A 25,388-nucleotide genomic window follows, 5' to 3' on the forward strand; every position below is an offset into this window, starting at 1 on the left:
GTCAAAACTAACCATATCATATTTAGGCCAAATTCTAGGATTGGAAATTGACCTGTAGAATCGTTTAGATGGGTAGACATAGTCCCTCCAGCGTGTCCTCAGTCTTCCCCGAGGCCTCCTCCCAGTGGGACATGCCTGGAATACCTCCCTAGGTAAGTGTCCAGGGGGCATCCGAAACAGATGCCTGAGCCACCTCAACTGACTTCTTTCAATGTGGAGGAGCAGCGGCTCTACTTCAAGCTCCTCTCGAATGTCAGAGCCCCTTACCCCATCCATAAAAGTGCGCCCTGCCACCCTTTTAAGAAAACTCATTTCGGCCTCTTGTATCCGAAATCTTGTCCTTTCGGTCATGACCCAAAGCTCATGACCATAGGTAAGAGTATAGGAACGTAGATTGACCTACAAATCAAAAGCTTTCACTTTCGGCTCAGCTCCTTCTTTACCATAACGGACCGGTACATCAACCGCATTACTGCTGCCGCTGCACCAATCCGCATGTCAATCTCACGTTCCATCCTTCCTTCACTCGTGAACAAAACCCCGAGATACTTAAACTCCTCCACCTGGGGTAAGGACTTTCCGCCAACCTGAAGATGGCAAACCACTTTTTTTTCCGGTGGAGCATCATGGACTTGGACTTGGAATTCTCATCTCAGCCGCGCCACACTCTCCAGCAAACTGCCCCAGTGCATGCTGAAGGTCAATGTTCAATGAAGCCAACAGAACAACATCGTCTGTGAATAACAGATGAAATCCTGTGGTCCCTGAACTGGACCCCCTCCAGCCCAAGTCTTCGCTTTGAAATTCTGTCCATAAAAATTATACAGACGTCTATTAGTCCTATGCATTTATGTGATGTAAAATCACAGGCCAGAGTTCACTGTGCTTGAACTTTGGATCGCAGCATCACGCAAAACTTGATGCATGAGGAAATGCCTTTTAAATCTCTTATAAGACTTTTTGCAGCCATTTTTTTCTTTTGATTTTGGCAAGTTCATCTAGGATCATCATCTATTTTCCAGCTAAAAACCACTGAGGTTTTTACTAATAGCAATTGATTCTACTTGGTGCTAATTGTCTTAGACCATTAGCATGCTCCTCGTTCAAATATTACCAGAGTTTTAATAAATTTTCTATTTTAAGCTTGACTCCTCTGTAGTTACATCATGTAGACCAGGGGTCACCAAACTTGTTCCTGGAGGGCCGGTGTCCTAAAGATTTTTGCTCCAACCCTAATCAAACACACCTGAACAAGCTAATCAAGGTCTTACTTGGTATACTTGAAACATCTAGGCAGGTGTGTTGAGGCAAGTTGGAGCTAAACCCTGAAGGGACACCGGCCCTCCAGGACCGAGATTGGTGACCCCTGATTTAGACTGTCGGAAAATGAAAAGTTGGCTAATATGGCTAGGAAATTCCGGCGTAATAATCAAGGAACTTTGCTGCCGTACTATGGCTGCAGCAGGCACAATGATATTACAGTGCATGAAAATATTGCAACCATCGAGAATTTTCATTTTCTGTTTGTATTAGGAAGAAATGGTCAAGTTTTAAATAAAAATATGATTAACTCTGGTCATTTTGGTGATAATTGTCTAATACAATTATGCTAAGCTAAGCTAAAAGTGCTCCTTGCGTTCAAGTGATGTACTGGTCTGGAAAAAATAACTTAACTCTTGGGAGAGTTGTAAAAATGAAGGGTCTGTTTTTCAGTTTTCATGTAAACCTCTGTAGATGAGAGGGGTCTGGATGCAGAGCTGGTGCAGATGCAATCTGAGCTACATGCAACGTTTTTTAATAGGCTCACCTAACCCCACCCATCACAGTGACGTCACTAGCTCCATTGAGAGCATTGTGTCTGACATTGAATTTCTGAGAGATACAGTCTCAGCTTGCATCATAGTTGCTGCGTCCAGATACTATTGGCAGTAGATTAGCATTTAAAAAATCTCTTTGTCCCCGATTCTAGTTTGTTTTATTGAAGACATTTGGCAGTTCAGTTCTGTTTGCATTAATGTTCAGTTGAAGTAATTATTATTAAAATTTACTAAGATAGTAGTTAGGTTTGGTTATTAGGAAATTGAATAAGATCATGCAAGATGTCTACTTTATACGTGCTAATAAACAGGCAATATCTAAATAGGCATATAAAGCCATAAGTTAATAGTTAGAATCGGTACTTATCCTGAAGCACTGGTTAGTTATATAATCACTTTCTTTTTATTCATTTTGCATGTAAATTCACATTTGTAACATTTTTTTTAAGATATCATGAAAGTTGATTAATACTCAGGCCAAGAGGGGTTAGGGCAGTTTGGCAGACCTACCCCTCATTGACAAAGGTCCAGAATTTGTCTCAAAAATGAGCTCATTTGTCCTATTTTGACTGCTATATTTTCAGAAATAGTGAAAATATCCAATCAAAAAGCCTTTAAGACTAAGTGGAAACCTTTATTGGCCTAATTATGTTTGATTAATCGGTTTTGGCCAATGCTAACAAATATTGTCATTTTACAATCTGACGTAAGATAAGTCATCTTTTGCTTACGTTTTTAAATAGAGAAAACATTTTACAGAACAAACGTTTGTATTCTAAATGTTGGACCTTATTCCTAAAATAAAAAAATGAGCAATAAAAAGTGTGAAGCACCAAAAGCGGATCATACTGAAATTTATTTGAATACTATTTTGGCAGTTATCATACATTTTCAGATGTAGCATACATTTTCAGATGTACTTTTTTATTTTTTACAAGAGAGGCTAGACAAATTGTGAAGCTCTACATTATTATCATTATCATCATCATCATCATCATTATTACTATTATTATTATTATTATTATTATTTGTTGTTATTATTATTTATTTAATTTAATTGTTTTTATCGAAATAGCCAAATTCTGACTAAGGAAAGTCGAATGTGTTGGCCAGTTTTTTTATTTGAAAAATAAATGGCAACAGAATTCATTTTTAAATTTAAAACATTACCAGATTCCTATTTTTTGTAATGATATATGAATAAATAAGGATTTTAAAAAATAAGTATCAATACTTATTTCTTTATTATTAAGAAAATATTTTTGGTGTATCTAAATGTGCGGTTAAGATCCATCTGACAAGCTAATTCAGCTAAAATAGTGCTTAAATGTCACTAAAATGCAGTGTTTAAATCTTACAATAAAATAAAAGAAGGGAAATAACTGCAAAAAGGTCTATTTTTAAGAAAAAGAACTACCCCCTTCACCGGGCTGGCTACGGACTTAATATTTGATAGTTTGGTATCTTGTTTATTTTGATAATAAGTATGTTCGCACATATATTGATACGTTTATTTATTACTGAATACAGTGATAACACAATTTACTGAAACTAGGCAACTAAGCTTTTCCATGAGCCGATGAGACAGTTTCCAACCATAAGGAGGCGCTGTTTCCCTGTCTGAGAATGTCATCAGCAGTTCAATGTTTCTTTTGACGATTTAAAGGGCATCAGATGCAAGAAAGCGCATGGAATCTTTTGGCAAGCCTTTTAATGTGGAAGAATCAAAGCTTTGTGCTCGCACTGACTCTTCACTTGATGAGCTACTTTAGGCACAAGAGAATCGCAGGCATGTTTATAATTACTATAGTTACTGTCCTCCATCTGATCATCCAGCAGAGTAAAGAAGCCTTTGGTAGAACGAAAGCACTGTTTATAAGAAAAAGCAGAGTATATGGGAGCAAACAGCAGCATTAGCATTAATTAAGTTACTCCAATGTGTCCAGCCATGAGTTCCATCAACATATAGGTTTGCTTTGAATTATTCAGGAGAGCTTAATAACGTTGATGAGTCTGCAGAGATAGCATGTACCTTGAAATGCCCCACTCCCTTTTTCATAAATTGGATTTTTTAGTACCTCACAATGCCCAGGGACAGATGAAATGAGTATGAACTCTTTTATATTCAAACTCAATAATACACAGCATAACTTGAATCAGTCTACTCAAGAAACGGATTTCAAAACGCAGGGCTTCAAATTCACATCAGTAAAACAGCCCTATTACTGTCCAATTATTAAACAACATGACCTTAAGAGGAACGGCTCTAATATGAGATGAAAAGCTTTGGTCAACTACAGCACATTAGAGAATAATCATTTAAAGTATTTTTTTTCCACTTGCCTTCAGACTAAAGATAGTACTCCACATCTTTGCTTGCAGTTTGAACAAAATGATGTCCAATTATAACAAACTTTTCTCTGTAATAGGTAAAAAGGATTCTCCTCTGACAGGGTTTATTGAAGGTACATTTATGACTTTTTAAAGACATTTTTTAAAGTCCAAAATAAAGAAAATCTAATGAGAAATAAATTGAAGGAAAATCAGTTCTCTACAAGTATTTCAAGGAAGCACATAAGGAGTAGCCTAACAAGAAACAAAATTATTTGACTTTTAAATTAGTTTGATATACTGCAAATGAATGCTTAATAGAGATGTTATTAAATAAATATAAAATGCAGCATGTCTCTAATTTATGCAGTATCAGTCTCAGGTGTAGCGAATTGGCCCAAAGTAAATTGAAGATTCATTTAAGGGGGCTTTAAAAGAAACGACTCTTTAAATCAAACAAACGTCCAGTGATCTTTCGAAGGGTCAGTTGACTTTATATACATATTATATAATATTAATAAAAATATTATATTTGGCAGGAAAAGGACTAGAAAAAAAAGAAAAGTGATAGAGATGAGAACGTTTGTGCTGTTATCCCATTAGGATCCGCGCCTGCTGGACCTAGCTGTCCTGTGCTGGAATGGAACAACTCTCTTTTCTGCTGCGTGTCCTTAGGTACCAGTTTTTATAAGGATGGTGTTGTACCACTCTCAGGAGCTGATTTGACCAATGAGAAAGATAATTGCCAAGGAAAGTCTTATTGTTGGGCAGCTTTGTGATTTGCATATGCATTCTGGGTTAACTAAATGTTAATATGTTACATAAAATGTTAATGATCATTCAGTACACCAGATTAGCTTCCCGGGGACATCGAACATGAACTATCTACAATCTTGATTAGCTGGTAGTGTTTAAAAACACTTGATTACACACAAAGAGGGAATAAAGGTTTACATTAAAGCCATACATTTTAATCTAGTACTAGCCTGAATTAGGCTGCACATAGCTGGTTTTGGCTGGACTCCCAGCCTGGCAGGGCTGGTCAAGCTGGTTTTAGCTGGTCATCTCCCAGCCTGACCGAAAGGGGTCTGGATGAAGACCTGGTGAAGTGCAATCTGAGCTGCATCCAATGCTTTTTAATGCGCTCACCTAACCCCACCCGTCACAGTGATGTCAATCATTCCATTGAGTTTATTGTGTCTGACATTGCATCGCTAGGTGATGCAGTCTCAGCTTGCATCATAAAGGCTGCATCCAGATACTATTGGCCTGACCAGCTATAACCAGGCTGGAAATGGCTGGAAACCAGCCTGGAAGTGGCCAAAACCTTGCTAAAACCAGCCAACCAGCCTAGGCTGATTGAAGTTAGTTTTTTCAGTAGGGGTTGTATAAAAGCTTGACCATATCTCTTTCCATTTCCAAGCGCATTTCTTTTGTGGGGTAAATACCTTAAGAATCATATTACACACTGACTATACAGTCTGTTTCTGGATAGAAAAGGTTGAAGGTGTATTATTTGTTGAATAAAGCAAAATAATTGTGTCACATCCGTAAGACAGAACAGCTCCAATATTCACCACTGGATGCATTTTAATGGTCATTGCTTACTGAATCCGAAATTTTTGTCTGTAATTTTTGCACGTTAAAAAATAATTTCGATCACACGCTGTGTGAATCGTACTGACACTGCCTCTAAAACTTTCGTCTGTCATAAAAAAAATTGCCAGATTTGAAAAAAACTTTTACAGGCATTTCTGACACTTCAAAGCCACGGTACAATTGAACGGCAAAATACAAATGTCGTCATGAGGTACAGATAAATTATGACAAAACACACTGCATAATATAAGACAAAATGTGGCAGAAAGTTGAAAACCCATATACTGGATTCAGAGACTGGTGCACCTCTTCTCTGCCAACACAATCTTACGGCAATTCGTAACTTTTTGATTTAGTGGCTAGGTTCGTATGAATTCGTACAATCTAATTCAGACAATTTAGTACGACTTGCTCAATCCCCAATGACGGTTGGGTTTAGGAGTGGGGTTAGGTGCCACGCCTTCTTTTCAAAATTGTACAATTTCGTTTGACTGAACCCTGCTGAAAAATCCAGCTTAAACCAGCCTAGGCTGGTTGGCTGGTTTTAGCTGGTCAATCAGGCTGGTTTTAGAGGGGTTTTGGCCACTTCCAGGCTGGTTTCCAGCCATTTCCAGCCTGGTCTTAGCTGGTTAGGCTGGAAGATGACCAGCTAAAACCAGCCTGACCAGCCTAGCCAGGCTGGGAGCCCAGCCAAAACCAGCTATGTCCAGCTTAAACCAGGCTGATCAAGCTGGTTTTAGCTGGATTTAGCTGGTCATTTTCCAGCCTGACCAGCTAAGACCAGGCTGGAAATGGCTGGAAACCAGCCTGGAAGTGGCCAAAACCCCTCTAAAACCAGCCTGGTCGACCAGCTAAAACCAGCCAACCAGCCTAGGCTGGTTTAAGCTGGATTTTTTAGCAGGGAACTCACGAATTCGTACGAATTAGCCACTAAATTGGCAAGACGTAAAATACTTAAGTTTTCTCGTGAGATCAGGCTGTCCCTGCAGCTAGGCTGTGTGTGTCCATATATTTGACATGCTGTCCATAGACATAATGTAAAATATAGATAGACACATCATAATAGAAAGACATTCCATGGTCTTTTGCTCCTATATGTCAACACAGCCACCATCTATCATAATGTCTATGGTACTGCCAGTCTCTCTTCAGGATTTGTTTACGTACATAATGAAGTATCGCAAGCAATGTATCAAAACTCCACTGATATCCTGAAATAACCTTTGCATTTTGTGATAATCCAGCGCAGCTTTTTGATAAGGAGAACTCTCTTTCCTCAGTATTGGATAAACACAATCTGTAAACTATTCCTCTTTCTTTTTTAACTTTGTGAAGTTTATTCATAAACTAATTTCGAGAGGATAACGTGCTTATGATTTATCACGGCCAGTCTCGCATTTGCTAATCACTAATCTTCCAATCATATGAGCCCAAGCTACTATAAATAGCCTCAGTTTTCAGTCCACTTTATCTTCGTTTGGAAGAAACCCCCCTCCTCCCCTATTCTCCTCCTTTACCTGTGATTGGGCGGCACGGCGGTCCAGTGGTTAGCACTGCGAGCCACACAGCAAGAATACTGCCGGCCCTAGTTCCATAGGACCGGTGGGTGTTTCTGTGAGGAGTTTTGTATGTCCTCCCCGTGTCCGCGTGGGTTTTCCCCGGGTCCTCCGGTTTCCTCCCACCATCCAAAGACATTCAACATACATAACAATCAGGCTTGTCTAATCCCTTACGTTCCCTTAGCTACAGCGGCAGGGGAGATCTGAGATCCAACAGGAGGAAGCCCCGGGCTCGAGGAGCCCTTGAGCTCGGGGCTCTCTCCCGGGACAGCATGCCAAATAAGCTTTGTAAATCATCAGCTAAGTGTGAACTTTTGAAGGAGAGGAGAACAATGTATTACTGCTTAAACAGACTCTGAAAGTGTTTTTATTTTTTCTTCTAATGGGTTCATTAAAATGCATCATACTCAGTGTGCGCCAGGTTTGTGTATCTGACAAATCTGAGCAAAGACCTTTACTTAGAGAAAAACTATTTAAGACTTTTTACAGCTCTAAATAACTATTAAAAAGGATTTTTATATGTCATTTTCAAAAACTTTTTAATGGATCAAAACAAACAAACATGTGTTAAAGACAATGCTAATAATGCAACAACGACTGTTAAAAACATTAATATCACGTAGAAAAAAATTCCAAGTAAACCACAAAACATTATTACATACTGGATAGTCGTAAAACATCAGACAGTTAAGCACAGAATTACAAGCCTATACAAACACCTAATGCAAATAACATTATAAACCCAAATCAGTTAAGAGTCTCAGCGCAACTTGAACAAATAGGTTGCAGTTGTCATTTCAATACTGATCAGCTGATCGTAATGCAGCGCAAAACCTTCATCTGATGTTCAGGAGCAAAACATCACAAGCATAAATGGTTTTGATTGCGGAAACAGCACATGGTCCCTGGATGAATGCTTGAAGTAACTGACATTTGTAATGCAGAGATGGACTGTCAGATGCAAATGTTACTGGTAAGCTGCTGCATCTGCCTTTTTTTTCAGATATAAAACCAACAAATGATATCTAAAACATGATAAAGTAGAACAAACACCTTCCAATTTGTTTTTAATTCATCTAAGCTGTCTTAAAAAAACAAAACAAAACACTGTAATTAAAATAGTGTACAAGAAATACAAGTAAAGGAAACATCTGATTAACTGTAGTTGACATTAATAGAAATACCACAGCAAAACATTAGTGAAAAGCTCATAGACAATTTAAGGCTTAATAAAATGTCATTAGCTTGGTGATACATGGATAAAAGTTAGACAAACGCTATTTACAAGTTAGCTTTACCAGTTGAAAGGGTTTTCATATCTGCACAGCACCTTCATTCATATTAAAATGGTAAAAGTTGCAGACAAAAATTATAATTTCAGGCTCATTAGATATATATGCTTCAGCCTACGTTTTTATGAAAGCGCAAAATACATTTGAATGGAGATTGTAGGTGATGGATCACTAGGGGGCAGTATAACGCCAACAGCTTTTGTTCCTTTTCACACTAATGATATTTACAGCGCCATATTATTGACAAATACAAGATTGTTTTGGTGCAGGGAACACATTTAAAGTCCACATGAACCAGAAGGTGCAACCCTTTTTTTTTCATATTGCGATGCTGTAAACGGAATATTAAATTCATGTAATGTAATTTGATTCAGAAATATGGGAAATAGGGTTTGGGGAGAGTTGTTAAAGACACCATTTCTGTTTGTTGTTAAAACTCAACCGCTGGAGGGGCGTGGTTAAGTATGTTAGCCATGCCCAATATCTCAGACAGATGCAATCTGAGAATGTGACTAAAAAACAAACACAAGTGCACTTTCAGATTTTAATTGAAGACTACAAGGGTAAACTTTGTTTTTTCTTAATAAATTTCTCAACTGGCAATGTGAAATAACAAAATCAGATGGTTAGTTTTGATTTCACTAGTACTTTAAAGGGAAATCTGTGTGCTTGGGAGTTTCATGTGTGGGTGAACAAGTTTCTCACACTGAATTTGCTCATGTTTGTTCCAAAGAATTCCCAAGGACAGTCAAAACCCAGAAGAACAGTTAGCCATGGTAAGAAATGGAAATAACTGTGGTAAACATAACTTGATATATTAACATAGATGTAAATTAGACCAGTGTTTCCTAACCATGTTCCTGGAGGTACACCAACAGTACATATTTTGGAGGTCTACCTTATCTGACTCATTTGAGGTTTTGGAGTCTCTTCTAATGTTCTGATGAGTTGATTCAGGTGTGTCTGAAGGAAGAGGTTGAAAATGTGATGTTGGTGTTTCGTCAGGAACAGGGTTGAGTAACACTAAATTAGACACAGAATGTGAATTGCAGGGGGGTTTGGGGGAACATTTGAGTTTGCAGCATATATGTATTTAGTGTTGTCTAATGTTTTTTTTACTAAGCAGAAATTCAAATCGTTTCCCAGATGATGTTTGGCAGTTGTCAAATTAGTGAAATAAATGACCAAACTACTAAATACATGCCATGAGTATAACCACATTCACCATCGGGAGGCGCTATAATCAGTCTCGTAGGAGAATTTTGCATTTACAATCCAAAATATATAAACCTATCCAACATGTACAAATGATAGCTCCGCCCCTTCTGATACGTGAGCGGTCGGTGAGTGCGTGAAGTGTTCATCAGTTCACACTTCATGGTTGAATGAGTGCATCGTTCGTAATTTAACAGGTAATTAAGTATGCCATTTGGGACGCAATATGTGTTTGTATCCATATTTAGCCTATAAAATCTAATTAGACACAGTTTGTAGTTTAACCTACAGTACAGTAACAGGTTGGAATAAATTAAACATGCCTCTAAACGCTGAAAACTTATGTTTTATTAATAAACCAGATGTAATTAAAAATAAATATATAAATGACTGAAGCATGTATACACAAACTAACCAAAACTTTGATGCCCCTGATCATCAATCTACACTTCGCACACTGATTTGACACTCATAGTGCAAACATATATATATATATATATATATATATATATATATATATATATATATATATATATATATATATATATATATATATATATATATATTAAAAGCTCTTACGAGGGTTGTGTAAAATGTTTGGGGTGCGGGTCTGTGCAGTTTAGGTTGTAGAACAAAATGTTCGAGTGCTGCTGAGTTATGTTTACCACAGAAATTATTTTAGGTCATTGAAAATCCCCAAAGGAGACTCTTGAGGGGATCCAATTATTCTTCCAGGTCCTGACATCCTGCTCTACTCTATTAATAACGGAAAGATAACAGAGACACAAGCTTGCTTTGAATTGGAATTGTGCTATACACATCTGCAGTTTTGAAAATTGACTTTTTCCTGAAATAACTGACTGAAATGTGGCCACAAATTAATATTCAGTAAGTAGGGATGCACCAAAATGTAATTTTTGACCAATATGGATAACATATATGCAAAAAATATATATGGAAATATAAAATTCTCAAAATGTTCTACATAATTGCATACATACATGATATGTCATATGTTATGACATAATGAACAATTTAAAGGTTTTTATTTAAAAACCTTCAGAAAAGTTTGAACTTATGTCTGAACTTTATTACTTAACTCTTTATTTAATTGGACAAATTTCCTTTATAAAAATAAAATCTATTGCCTGACGCAAAAGCATAAGCAAAGCAAAGCAATGAAGTCACTAGAACATCAACCAATATACTAGTAAAATAAATTTAAAAAGTGTTGGTCAGCAAGCATGTGAAGTGGTTCAACCGTTGGAAAAACACAATCCATCGACTTTATTGAAATTGACCCAATTTTATTATCGAGCTGATAGCAATAATATTAAATATAATAATAATAAAAATAGGTATGGCCGCCATATATCATGCAACCCAAACAGTGGTCATGTATTAGGAAAAAAATAAAGTACATGAAAAACCTTGAGGGTTTTCTTTCAAACTGACATCTCCATAAGTAACTAGTGGTCAATACTGTAAAGGCTATTTGAAATAATACATTAAGCTATTTATGATTTCTACATTATACTGTTATTTTGTTCTTCAATGAGCTTTTATTTCATGTGTCTGTATTTGTGTTAAGTAATCCAAAAGGGTAAAATAGACACATAAAATGAAAATACTATAAATATTATCTAAATAATTCAAGTACCAACCAGACTGAATGAGGAGCTTAGCACTCGCTACGTTTAGCACCAGTATATTTTGCAGCACCAGGTACTTTCTTACTGTTTTTGGGTTTGATGTAGCTGTGAGAAAGTGTGATTAAGAACACAAAACAGGAATAGCATTTTTAAAAAGTACTAAATCCCTGAAGGAGCCAAAACACACAAAAAGCCAATTTTGACAACATTTTTGTAACAACAAAGTAAACTAAATATGTAATCATTAAATATGTACTATAGATTACTGCAGCAAAGACATGCTTTTAGTAAGCCACAGGATTTTGTTATTAGTTTTCAAATAATGCAGGAATGAAGCACTGAGTCCAAAATCACTTCTAAAAGGTATTACAGTTAAATTTGAATTGACTACACTATTGTTAGAAATGTACATAAGAATGTGAGATATATGAACGGATGTGAGATGAATAAAATTCCATTTGTCATTATTGTGTCGCTTCACGGTCATTCATGATATAGAGCCAGATCAGCCTCAGAAGTAAAACGTTTACAGAATAAAATTCATACACAATTCATATTTACTAAATTTATTTTGTAAATTCAAAACACAATTCATAAATGCACAAATCCAATTCGTAAATTCTAAACACATGTGAATTCACAAGTAAAAAAATCATAAAAATTTCCGCAAAGGAATAGAATGTGTTTATTTATGAATTGTGACTTGAATTTACGAAATGAATTTGCTTATTTATGAATTGTGTTTGGAGTTTATGAATTGTGCTTTGCGTATTTATAAATTGTTTAGAATTTATGAATTGTTATTTTAATTTATGAATTGTGATTGTAATATACAAAATGGACTTGCATATTTTTTACTTTTCAACTTTACAAATTTTATTTATAAATTTATTTGTTGTATTTTGAATTTACAAATTGTGTTTTGTGTATTTATGAATTGTGATTTTAATTAACAAATTGGATTTGCATATTTATGAACTGTGTTTTAAATTTACAAATTGGATCTGCTTATTTATGGATTGGTTTTGAATTTACAAATTGTGTTTTGTGTATTTGAATTGTGATTTTAATTTACGAATTGGATTTGCACATTTATGGTTTGTTTATTGAATTTACAAATTGTGTTCTGTGTATTTATGATTTGTTTTGGTAATTTACAAATAGAGTTTTGTGTATTTTTTAACTGTGATTTGATATTACGAATTGGATACGTTTATTAAATTGTTTTGCATTTCATTCATTCATTCATTTTCTTTTCGGCTTAGTCGCTTTATTAATCTGGGGTCACCACAGTGAATTAACTGCCAACTTTTCCAGCATATGTTTTACGCAGCAGATGCCCTTACAGCTGCAACCCAACACTGGGAAACACATACACACTCATTCACACACACACTCACACACTATGGTTAATTTTAGCATACCCAATTCACCTGTACCACGTCTTTGGACTTCTGGGAGAAACCGGAGCACCCTGAGGAAACCCACGCCAACATGGGAAGAAACATACAAACTCAACACAGACATGCAAGTGACCCAGCAGAGGCTTTAACCAGCAACCTTCTTGGCAAACATGCTACCCACTGCACCACCGTGTCGCCTTGTTTTAAATTTCAATTTTGTAAATGTGAATTGTGTGTGAATTTTACTTTGTAAATTTATTTTTATAGTTTTCTTGCGTGCCATTATGGGATGCACACCTCAGAATCTCACCAAAGTAGGTCATTGGATTCGGGATACTTCTCGCTTACTGTTTTTCAAATACTATGAATTCAGACATACCACTCGACTCACATACAATTTTAACATATTATATAGTATGCAACTTTTATTAATTTTGAAGCCAAAATATAGTTAAACAGATAAATAATTTAAACAAATGACACAACAGTCACAAGATTTCAATATCGCCACTACTATTTGAAGCTTCACCAACTTTCCCAATATATTGTATATATATATATGTTTTAAGGAACATTTTTTCTAATATATATATATATATATATATATATATATATATATATATATATATATATATATATATATATATAAGAAAAAATGTTCCTTAAAAGTCTGACTTGGAATGCTGAAAACCTCCAGTTTAGTCACTTGCTAATAAGTTGACATTAAGATAAAAAACACAGAGAAACGTTTGATGAATTTTGTCAGAATAAAACAAGAAAATATCCTATTTCATACATTTACCCAAAAACCTACTCAAAAATACTATTTATTTAGAGATGATGGCCATGCTAAAATGCTGTTCCTTTGTTCTGGCCTACAAAAGCACATCAACGCTGCAGCAGTCTACCTGTCTTTCCAACACTTGATTGAGATGATGGACAGAAAGAAGCACCAATTACGTGTTAACGATGAACTATTATGCCAGATTCAGACTATGCAATATCAGCATGATTTTAGCACATTCTGTTTGATGTCGGATGTGTTGTGGTAATTCATAAACGGCAGTGGGTGTTGAAACACAAGATTCAATCATTTTATCTCACACTGCGTGTCTTCATAGTAGATGACAGTAATACTAGCGTGTTGAATTTTACTCAGTCCTGACTGACAGCTTCTGCCACATCTGTCATATTAACCAACGGGAGCTCTGCAGCTCTTCTGTACAGAGCTTTCAAACACGCAGAGACCATAGAGAAATGAAATACTCCAGCTTTTAAGATGTTTCCTCAAAGGACACCACATTAGCTATGTTTCCATTTTGTATTTTACGCTTTGATGCGCATTTTGGAATTTCACATACAAAATTGTATACTGGAAATTGCAAGATGAGCAAAAATGTTTATAAATGCGCATAGTAAAGTGTTTTTATCCAATAACAAACAATAGAAATTGACATAAACTAAAACGAAAACGCGTTTACCAAAGAAATTCCAGCATGTGCATCAAAAACGTCATGTGATTTTGTTTTAACAGATCATAAGATGACAAAAATAGGTGCAATGTTGCAGCATTAATTGACAAACCAGCTGACTGACCACATTATAAATGATCTGAAATGTTGTTTGGGTCAATCTGTCATCAAAGTGGTCCAGTATTTTTACCCCCCACAACTGTGCACTCCTAAAAACATCTCACCCATACCACGTTCATTGAGTTTTGGTTTCATAATGTATTTTATAGGAAAAAAGGCCCACAGTGGCTTCTCCTACCCCATTAAATTACATTTTTCTTTTTGATATTTGGCACCAGGGGCAGCATGGTGGCTCAGTGGTTTGCATTGACACCTCACAGCAAGAATGTTGCTGGTTTGAGTCCCGTCTGGGTCAGTTGCCATTTCTGTGTGGGGTTTGCATCGTGTTTGTGTGTGTTTTCTACAGGTGCTCTGGTTTCCCCCACAGTCCAAAAACATATTGAATATCCTAACTGGCCGTAGTGTGTGTGTGTAATTGTGAGAGTGTTTGTGTGTATGGGTGTTTCCTTGCAGCTGGAAGGGCATTCGCTGTGTTAAAACATTGGACAAGTTGGCGGTTCATTCCATTGTGGCGGCCCCAGATGAATAAAGGGAATAAGCCAATGGAAAATGAATGAATAAATATTTGTCACCAGTTTATCAGGGAGGGAGTGAAGATTTTGTTCCCTTTGATACATTGGATTTATTTGCATATATTGTATGTGATATTCCAGTTTTGCGCATTAATCTAATTCACATCTTTGGATGGAAACCGAACCTGCCAACATTTGTCTCAAAAAATCCAGGGGGTGAAATTACAGGAGTTTTCTGGAGAAATAACAAAACAGGAGGGTGGCGGGAGATGGGTCTGAAATACGTCAGACTCCCGGGAAAAATGGGAGTGTTGGCAGGTGTGATTGAAACAATTGTTTGTTTAAACACTAGTTCTTGAGTCAAAATCGCATAATCCAACACAATGATTATTGTATAAACAAACAGATTGTGTGTTCTGATAATTGTCAATTGCAGCAGCTTGATTAGACCCGATTGAAAGCTAGTCCAGCAATGGATTAATCCATTGCTTCTTTGAGTATTTCTGTCATAATCTTGTGTTTCCTGTTATTACATTCTGCAGTGTGTGTATCTTAGCGGCTTGTGGTGCGATCACTGCCTCGTGGTGGCAAACTGCAGGTCTTGCAGCACTTCACACGAACAGAAGGCACTTGACATCGGCCAAGCCAATGGAGTGTCTGGCAGAAACGTAACGTCAGTAGGTCCCGTAAACACAGCTGACCTGAAAGACAGAGAGAGAGCGAGAGATCATGAGAGACACAGCAGTAAGGACAATCTTCTAGGGGTGAGAGACGCTTCACCACCTGCTCAGCAAACATGCACAAGTGCTTTCACACATCACAGTTTTCGCCCTCTAGATAGGCAACACATTACAGCAGTACAGACACCTTAAAAATCACACTCACCGCTGCTCTGACTGAATACCTGGAATAAAAATCAAGATGACTATAGGGGTGTAACACTACACAGACATTACGGTTCAGTTAATGCAGCAAACTACAGTATAATAGGATCTCAAATTAATTGCAGATCACTATAATGCCACAGGCTACAATTAATTTCAGCTCCTAAACTTTAAATGGCTCTTTATTTTTAGATGTAAAAAACTTCCTTCACACAAAAGTATCCAAATAGTTCATGTATGCTCTGTTAGGTGATGTTTTAGTATGCATTATCCAGCACCGTGCATTTCTTTGTTCCTAATCCTCAGTATTTATTTATTTATTTATTTTTTTGAATGCCGATGCCAATATCTTTGAAAGCAGGGGTGACGATTGATATGATTTGAATTATTCAAACTAATAATTACAATTGAATTAAATTAAAATTGAATTAATGACAAACAATTTGCATTGAATTTTAAAAGGATTGTGGGGTAAATTTCTAAAAGTTCAGCCAATCACATGGCATCAATATATATATATATATATATATATATATATATATATATATATATATATATATATATATATATATATATATATATATATATATATATATATATATATATATATATGTATATATATATATATATATATATATATATATATATATATATATATATATATATATATATATATATATATGTAATATATACAGTTGAAGTGAGAATTATTAGCCCCACTGTCTAATTTCTGTTTAACGGAGAAAAGATTTTATCAACACATTTTTAAACATTACATTATTTCTTGCCTGACCTGCCATGACATTATTTAAAGAAAGTCACTTTATTGGCCATGGTATTAAACACTCATAAGGCTGTGTTAATTAGTTTTCTGTCATGCAGTGATAAATTACAGAGTATAGTGTTATAAATGTGTGTGTACACACACACTAGTCCCTAACTAGTTTTTGTTGATAAAATAAAAGCCACCAAAAGTAAGTTGCATGCTGTTCATTTATTTAGCTTTTTATTTGTAATGATGTGGAGTACAGTGTGTGCTGCTGTATGAGTGTGCCGCTGCACTACGGGTGTGCTGTGAACACAGTAACAGCTCACAGGTCAGGAAACCTGTATTATTTTGTAACACATAATAATAATGTTGCATTTTTGTTTACCTGGCAGCCCGACTCACAACCTACAGTACATTCGCTAAGTGCTCATTACTGGTTGTGCAATCGTTGTCTTTATGATGCATCACCACAGAAACCACTTGCGTTTCACTGCTTTCAGTATTTCTCTCACTGAAAAATGTAACTAATTCACTTACAGTATGACTAACACCTAATTCCTTAAAGCATTTGAACTCTGTCTGACAGAGGTAAAAGTTTTAGTCATTCAAAAATTTATTTAAATTATGTCAAATTCCTGTATGCTGAGGGCAAAAGAGTAAGTATTGTTTGTCTTTATAACTAATTAACGCAATCGTTCTAATACTTTTGTATGCATTTGAATTACTTTGTTTAAACAGTTGAATCTGAATATTAGATTATTACACTTCTGTCTTTGTAGGAAGAACTGAATGACAACCACAAGCAAAAAGAAGTATTTGAACAGTGTGCTCAAGTTCTACTGTTCTCAGCACCATCAAAATAAAAGTCCTGCCTCAAACACATTAACCAAACAGAAAAATGTATTGCCCAATGCCGATACTGGAAAAGATATTTAAACAAATACTCTATATATATATATATATATATATATATATATATATATATATATATATATATATATATATATATATATATATATATATATATATATATATATATATATATATATATATATATATATAACCGTACATGGTGTAACTATATTTTTTTTCAGTCATTTTTTTGAGTCATCAAAATGTGACTCAATTACAAACACTATGGTCAATTTAGCTTACCCAATTCACCTATACCACGTCTTTGGACCTGTGGGGGAAACCAGAGTCAACTGACCCAGCAGTGGCTCGTACCAGCAACCTTCTTGCTGTAAGGTGATCGTGCGTGTCACTGTATCTACTAAATTAATCAATTTTGTCATACAGATAGCAGATGTGTGCTTATTTATTTGAAACAACAAACATAGTAGTATTAGTAGTAATAGTAATATAGTAATAGTAATAGTCTCTTGGTCTCTCTCGCGTGCACACAGCCTACCTCACGTGCATTCGGTTCTCTCGCGCGCACACTTTGCCTCTCTCTTGTGCACTCGGTCTCCTTGATTCGCTTGACTTTTGCAAAGTCTGGCACCTCATATATGACGCGTCTTCTTTTACAGTGGTTGGTTGGTATCCACCAATTCGATAATGTGTCGCTGCTGTAAACGGAGATGCAGGCTAGACTGCAGCCAAAATTAATTAATTTACCAAGAAGCGAACAAACGCATAATTTTAACAGAGTAAATATATTTAAATAGTAATGTGCTACAGTATTAGTTACTGTCAAAAGTAATGCTGTAACAGTAACGCATTACTAGGAACATTTTATTGCCCAACACTGCATATTACTATAGTATTTTTCATGTGAGGTGTACACCTTCTTATCTAATTACAATAACAACAACAAAAATGCTAGTTTCTAATGCAGCTTCTAAGGGAGGACAGTAAATTTGTTATTGTCTTTTCTCCATTGCTGTTATCAGTCTCTTCCATTTTTACTCTTTTTTTTGTTTTGTTTTTGAAAGTAGGGAAAACACTAAAACACATTTTTTTCAAAGCTTGCCTTTCCAGCCCTGCAAAATGTCATTATGGTGAAAATTAATGACCGAGATGCATTCATTTATCTTTTTTTTTTTGGTTGTTCACACAGCACTTTATTGTCATTTGCTTTGGCTTAGTTCATTTTCTGCTGCTTTTGTTGTTGTTTTGCACACAGTTGCAAGTAATCCCCACTGTGGCTTATCTTCTCTTCTTATTTTTGTGTATTAAAGTATATTATTTCAAACAGATCCGCTTTCTAATTCTCTTGCCTGACCTGCCATGACATTAACTTAGTAAGAAAGTAAGTCAGAAGAAAGAAAAAAATCGCTGTCCCTCTCTTAGCAACTGTATTAACACTCACACAGCAGCGTTGATTAGTTTTCTGTCATGCAGTGATTAATCACAAAGCATAATATTATAAATGTGTGTGTGTGTGTATAATGACCCTCACAAATCTACAAATACCAAAATATAAAGAAAGATCGGTTTCCATTCAGCAAAATATTAGCTTTTTAAAATATGAAAATGATAGAAATCTTTTATAATGTAAAAATGCATAATTCTGTCAGGGAAAAAGCTCAATTCTGCATTTTCTAGCAAGGCTATTGGGTTTTTGTTTAATGAGTTCAGAAAATTTTAAAATATGTATATAGGTTTAGAAATCATGTATTGTATCTGCCACAGTTCAAAACATTGCAGAAATCATTCATTTTAAATACAAATATTCCACTTTCATATTCCATTGCATTAAAAAAGACTATGCTTTTAATAATATAAATGCTTATAATAATATAAAAAATGTCATATATTGCCACAGAATAACCCTGCTCTGCATTTTTTACCCTTGTTGGGCATGTTATTTCAGCATGATTAGAAATATTTCCTGTCTGAATACCATTTAGAAGACATCATGTGAACCAGTTAAAGATTGATTAAAAGCATACTCTAAATGCCTTGTACTTAGCCTTGTTTGAAATAATGATAGGAGCAAAACGCTTGAAGCAAAGACCAAGAACAAAGAAGGGTTTACCACACAAATGTACAAAGTGTTGCAGGCGGTCAATGAAGTTTCAGGCATTTGCAGTGGTTAGATGTCAAACAGAAGGCGTCTTTGAGGTCTCAGTGAGATCACAGTGTGTTAACATGAGCAGATCAGAGGCCTCAGATGCACCCCAGCAGACCCTCTACTTCCCACAATGCCACTGTTCACAGGCATAAGCGACATGCACATTACTCTTCTACTGGTTTAAAAATCTCTAAAGATTTCTCAAAGAGCCCAACAGGCTCATGCATAAACATTAACTTCTCACAAAACACCCAATCAAAGCATATTCCTATACACACAATGAGATTTTAAAGAAATTTACATGAGAATGAGCAAATGATAGTATGTCAAATTATTAAGGCACTGGAGTCCATTCAAACACTGTATTGCCAAATGCCAAAGTAAATTAAAGTAGTTATATCATTTATGCTGGAGGTGTTAACATACACTGGTCTCATGGTACGGTTTTGATTGTCATACCATCGATATGGTTCATTACGATATCTCGGTGCATCGCTGTGCATTGACGATGCTTTCCATACACATCTATATATTTTGCTTCACAGCACAAGAAAAATGTATAGATATATTTTTACTTATATATTATTTGTAAAACAATTTTGTCCTTTAATACAGTCATATGTATAATTTGTACCTTTAAAAACTCAAGTACATGCACAGAACAACATGAGCATTTATAGCAAATAAACAAATGTAAATATTCTGCTCGCTTTATGAGCCCTGTCAAGCGAGTTCTTACACCCTTATGATTGGTCACGTGCTTAGAATAAAGGGCTGCGATTGGCTCTAACGCTTTGCTGCTGTTCACGAATTAGTGTCACTGATAAACGGCAGCAGCGATCACAGCTGATCCATGAAAGACGTGGTGAGAAAATTCGCCCTGCAGACACACGCCCGTGTCTGGATCCACAAGTAACTCTACAACAGGTTAGAGGAGAGGAATCATCAAGCCAGCAGGTCAAATGTCCACAGTGAGTGAGAGAGAGAGAGAGAGAGAGAGAGAGAGAGAGAGTGAGAGAGAGAAAGAGAGAGAGAGAAATGCATTTTACTTTCATTTTCTCAATCACAGTGAAATAGTGGCTTCTGCTGTTCAGTGTCTGTGAAAGACTGTTATTCGCACTCGCCTCCCTCTCAATAGTAAGATACCGTGACATAGCGCATATGAGATAAATACTGTGAGGATACAATAACCGGTTTTGATCTATTAATGAACCAATTCTGAATTATTTTTGAGAAATTAGACTAAAAGAGCTTTCTTGAGAAACCAAAATCCATCGTTTTGTGTGTAGCTTCAAAAATATTGAGATGAAATATTTGATACAGTGGCCCAATCAATGTAATTGATTTATGTCCTTAGGTGTTATTTTGGGGGTTTGTACTTAAAAACAATTAAAACTGAATACTTTTACTTAGACAAAATTACTTTTTACTCATTATAAACGTGTTTACCGACTCATTTTCAGAGATGTACTAAAATATCTTGCTATTTTGAAGTGCACTGATATCCGGTTTAATTTAAAGGACACCTATTTGACGCCTTTTAGGAGATGTGAGATAAGCCAGAAGGTGTCTAAAGTTTCAGCTCAAAACACCCATCAGATTATTTATTATACAAAGCAGAATATGCACATTTTACAGTTTTTCTTGTTTACTTTGACCTGGTTAAAGAAACTAGGTTCCACTTCATTTTCATTATTACTATGCCAGCAGAGCAGAAGACAGGACTTGCAAATGTGTAAACTCTTTCTCATTGGGTTGACAAATTTTTTCCCAACAGTTAACACAAATGTCATTCCAGCAGTCCAAACTCTATTGTTTTAGCTATGGTAAGCAAACAAAAACGATCTATTCCCAACCATTAGAAACTACCAAGATCAGTATGAATTCACTGAAGCACCGGTTTGACACTCCTTCACACAAATCTTCAATTAACAATCAGTCTGCAAACATTAAAAATGGTGGAAGGCCTGTTGTTCTGTGCAGCATTGATGGAGGAGGTCAATAGTGGCTTTGTCCTATACTCCTAAAAGGTTTGACTGTATATTGGTTTACATGTGTTTTCTCTAATATTTACACAGTTGGAAAAATGGCATGAATTCAATATAAATTTAATCAAAGCATTTATTATTCTGGATCCAATTCTTTGCAAAAAGGCACATTTGACAGCCCAAATAGAAAGACAACAAATGACATTGGCAATAGGCTACAATGGCAAGCAATGGTGCACTGAGTCACACTGAGTTCTGTATTTTGTATTTTGTTGTCCATTGTGCAATGATTATTTGAAAGAGCTCATATACTTGTTAGCAAGTTGTGTTGTTTGAAGGAAAAACTTGTTGCATATTTTAAATGTTTTGACAAGGTATGTGCCTTTTGCAAGCAAAATGTGTCATTTTGACCAAAAGTGTTTCTGTTTAGGCCTGTGTGTTAACTATTTTGAAAATGCATGATAAGGCACTACATTTTACCGAACCCCCAGTACTTTCGTCCCTCGTCCTTTCGACACCTCTCCCTTCTCTGGTAATATGCCGGTTCTGTTACCCCTATCTGTTCAGGGACCACGCAATTTACAAATGACAGTTTTTCTCAATCGCTTTGATGCATTTCTCACAACACTATTTACATTTGCACAACAGTTAATGCATTTCTCAAAACAATTAATGCAAACTGGAAAACCTAGCAGATAACCTGCAAAAGCATGTCACTTGCTCAAAATGGAGAGCTCATTCCTCAAAAGCAAGTATTCATGTCAATTAAAGTGTCAGTGTCGTCAAAATGACCATTGGTTAAGAACAAGATAGTCAAATGGCTTTGACTATGTTTTCATGATGACAGATTACTATACAGATTACTTTACAGTTTTTCTCAGTCGCTTTGGTGCGTTTCTCACAACACTAGTGCATTTTTGAACAACATTTAATGATTTTCTCAAAACAATTAGTACAAACTGCAAAACCTAGCTGATAACCTGCAAAAGCGTGTCACATGCTCAAAATGGATAGTTCATTCCTCAAAAGCAAGTATTCATGTCAATCAAAGTGTCAGTGCCATCAAAATGAAAAGTCCTGATCCCATTGTTTATGACCAAGATAGTCAAATGGCTTAGTCATGTTTTCATTATGACAGTTTACTCTCTACATTTTTCCAGTGCAAAAAAAGTCTGATTTTGGTGACACTTCCTGAAAATGCTCAAGACAGCACTGTATACTATTTGCACAGCCATTTGAAAACTACAGTAAAGTTAGACATCACTGCATTTAGTGAGGTATACAAGTACAAGACACTGAATATGTATGTTTCGCATTTTTACTGCATTTGCTCTTTGCAATCCTAATTTATTCCCAGCATTGTGCAAAATAATAAATACACCCTTATTTACAACAAACATAAACTCCCTTTAGGTAGAGCTGTGCACAACTGTAAACAATATTGCAGTACATATTGGAACTGAGCCTACAACATACACAGGTCTGTAAATCATTCATCAAATTTTTAAATTTTTAAGACATTTTCAGAAAAATAAAGATTTAAATTTGTTAAAAAAATTAGCTTGATTTTGACTAGTTCACAATTTTTGTATGTAATGACTCAAGTAATGAAATGAGGACTATCCTTTTTATATAGAATGACTATTCAGCATTTACAAGTTTAGTTCATTTTGACTGCCATGACATAAGCAGATAATAATGTACTAAACAGCAGAGAGTTGTATGAAAGCAATTGATGCATGTCCAAAAGCATTCGCAGTTTGTTAAAAAATTGAGAAACTGCTACTAGGATGTGCACAAATGACTAATTGTTTTGAGAAATGCATTAACTGTTGTGCAAATGTAAATAGTGTTGTGAGAAATGCACCAAAGCCTCTGAGAAAAACTGTATGTACTTAGTATACTGTAGCTGCTTTTGTAGCCTGTGGCTTTAAATGCAAATGAGTTGGTTTTCCCCGCCCACTGTTCTCACGTGTGTGTTCGCTTCTCATGCAGTACATCAGATGAGCAGCAGTCAATGACAGTTACAGACATGGATGAAGCTAAAATACAGTTCATTAATCAAAAATACCAAGTAAGTTTATTGCATATAGTGTATTTATTGTGGAGTTTATTCAAGTCTTTCTGAAAGGATGAGTCACACACAAATACCGTTTGCAGTTTGACACCATATAGCTTTTGTGATTATAACAGTCTTCATTACATGCTCTCATGGTAAATCATGGCTGTTTTAAAATAAATGTTTTAAATTTATAAAACTAAGTCTTGAAATGCTGCTAATAAGAGTGTTTGAGCAGATATTTCCATCCGAGTTTCTTTACAAAAAATGTTCCGTGGACGTGTATACATGTAATTATGGTGATATGGCGCCTGTTAATCAATTCGATGGGTGGGGAAAGACAAGTCAGACAAGTTCTTTAGTCCATAAAAAGTAATGTCATGTTGCAAAAATTACCCCAATGGACAGCACATTGACCTAGAACTGAGAGACATTATTGGTGTATCAAATGGTGTATATCGCCCTGCATAGTGCACTTCAGTGTGAATGCAATCATGGTTGCCATATTGGAGTGACTTTCCAAACTGAAGTGCTCAAACTGGTCACTTTGAAAGACCTTTCAGAAGATTTTGAAGAGTACAACTTATGGACACTTCAGGCCTCATGATCTTTTGGCCAGGGAAGTTGTATGGTGTCATGCACTGTGTTCCATTAAGGGCTCATCCAAATGCCTAATCCCTTCGAAGCTGTCAGTCTGGAGAGTAAATCCTTCGAAGGGATTAGGGCATAGGGATGAGTCTTTCCAAATGGAACGCAGTGTATAAGAGTCAATCTCTGGGAGAAAATGGAGGAAGGACATAATTCAGCTGCAAGCAAACCAAAATCACCCACAGGATCATGAGCAGTCGTGGCCATAACTTAGTGAATTCTTTTTATTAATGGTATTAGTAAGGATTTATTCATGAAAAGTATACTTAATTGCTTACACTAAACACCATCAGGAGATGGATAAAATTTCTTAAGCAAGATAATTCGCTTGCACAATTCTAAATATATAAAATAATCGAACCTCAGCACCCAATGACTTTTCCCCTTCAGCTGTGTGAGCAATGCTGCGAATTCGTTCAACATTTTACACTTACTACTAATGGTTGAACAAGTACATCATCTGAGGTTTTTAAAGTGCATTTATTTTTTTACAACCCCAAATCGAAAAAGTTGGGACAGTGAAGAAAACAAATAAAAAAGAAAGCAGGGATTTCCAAATTTACTTTGACTTGTATTTCATTGCAGACAATATGAACACAAAATATTTTGTTTTGTCAGGTCAATTTCATTTAATTTGTAAAAATACATCCTTTCCTGTCATTCAGACCTGCAACACATTCCAAATAAAAGGTGGGACAGGAGCAGTTTAGGGCTAGTAATCAGGTAAATTGATTGTGATGATGTGATTACAAACAGGTGATTGTTATTATGGTTTTGTACAAAAACAGCTTCTAAGAAAGGTCTAGTCCTATAAGAGCAAAGATGGGTCGAGGATCGCCAATTTGCAATCAAATACGTAAGAAAATTATTAAAATGTATAAAAACAATATTCCTAAAAAGCAAGATAGAACGACATCAGGATATATCATCCTCAACTGTGCAGAACATCATTAAAATATTCGAAGAATCTGGAGAATTTTCAGTACTTAAAGGACAAGGGCACAAGCTGTGAACAACAGTGATTTCTGATCCTTTAGGCAACACTACAT

At 35.7% G+C, this 25,388-nt stretch overlaps 1 protein-coding gene across 3 annotated transcripts in view; it reads right to left on the reverse strand.

Moving 5' to 3' along the window:
- adamts7 (a disintegrin-like and metallopeptidase (reprolysin type) with thrombospondin type 1 motif, 7) overlaps positions 1-25,388 on the reverse strand; it is a 610,954-nt gene that overhangs the window by 407,799 nt on the left and 177,767 nt on the right. For 2 of the 3 annotated variants that reach the window (XM_073907369.1, XM_021478001.3), the window contains one exon: positions 13,899-15,673. The exons of the other annotated variant lie outside the window; for it this stretch is intronic. In XM_073907369.1, the coding sequence (XP_073763470.1) occupies positions 15,525-15,673 (149 nt within the window). In that variant the 3' untranslated portion in view covers positions 13,899-15,524. Of the gene's footprint in view, positions 1-13,898; positions 15,674-25,388 lie in introns of those variants that run through there. 3 annotated transcript variants of the gene reach the window in all.

This window comes from Danio rerio, chromosome 7 (genome assembly GCF_049306965.1).
Source record: "Danio rerio strain Tuebingen ecotype United States chromosome 7, GRCz12tu, whole genome shotgun sequence".
Lineage (NCBI taxonomy): Eukaryota > Metazoa > Chordata > Actinopteri > Cypriniformes > Danionidae > Danio > Danio rerio.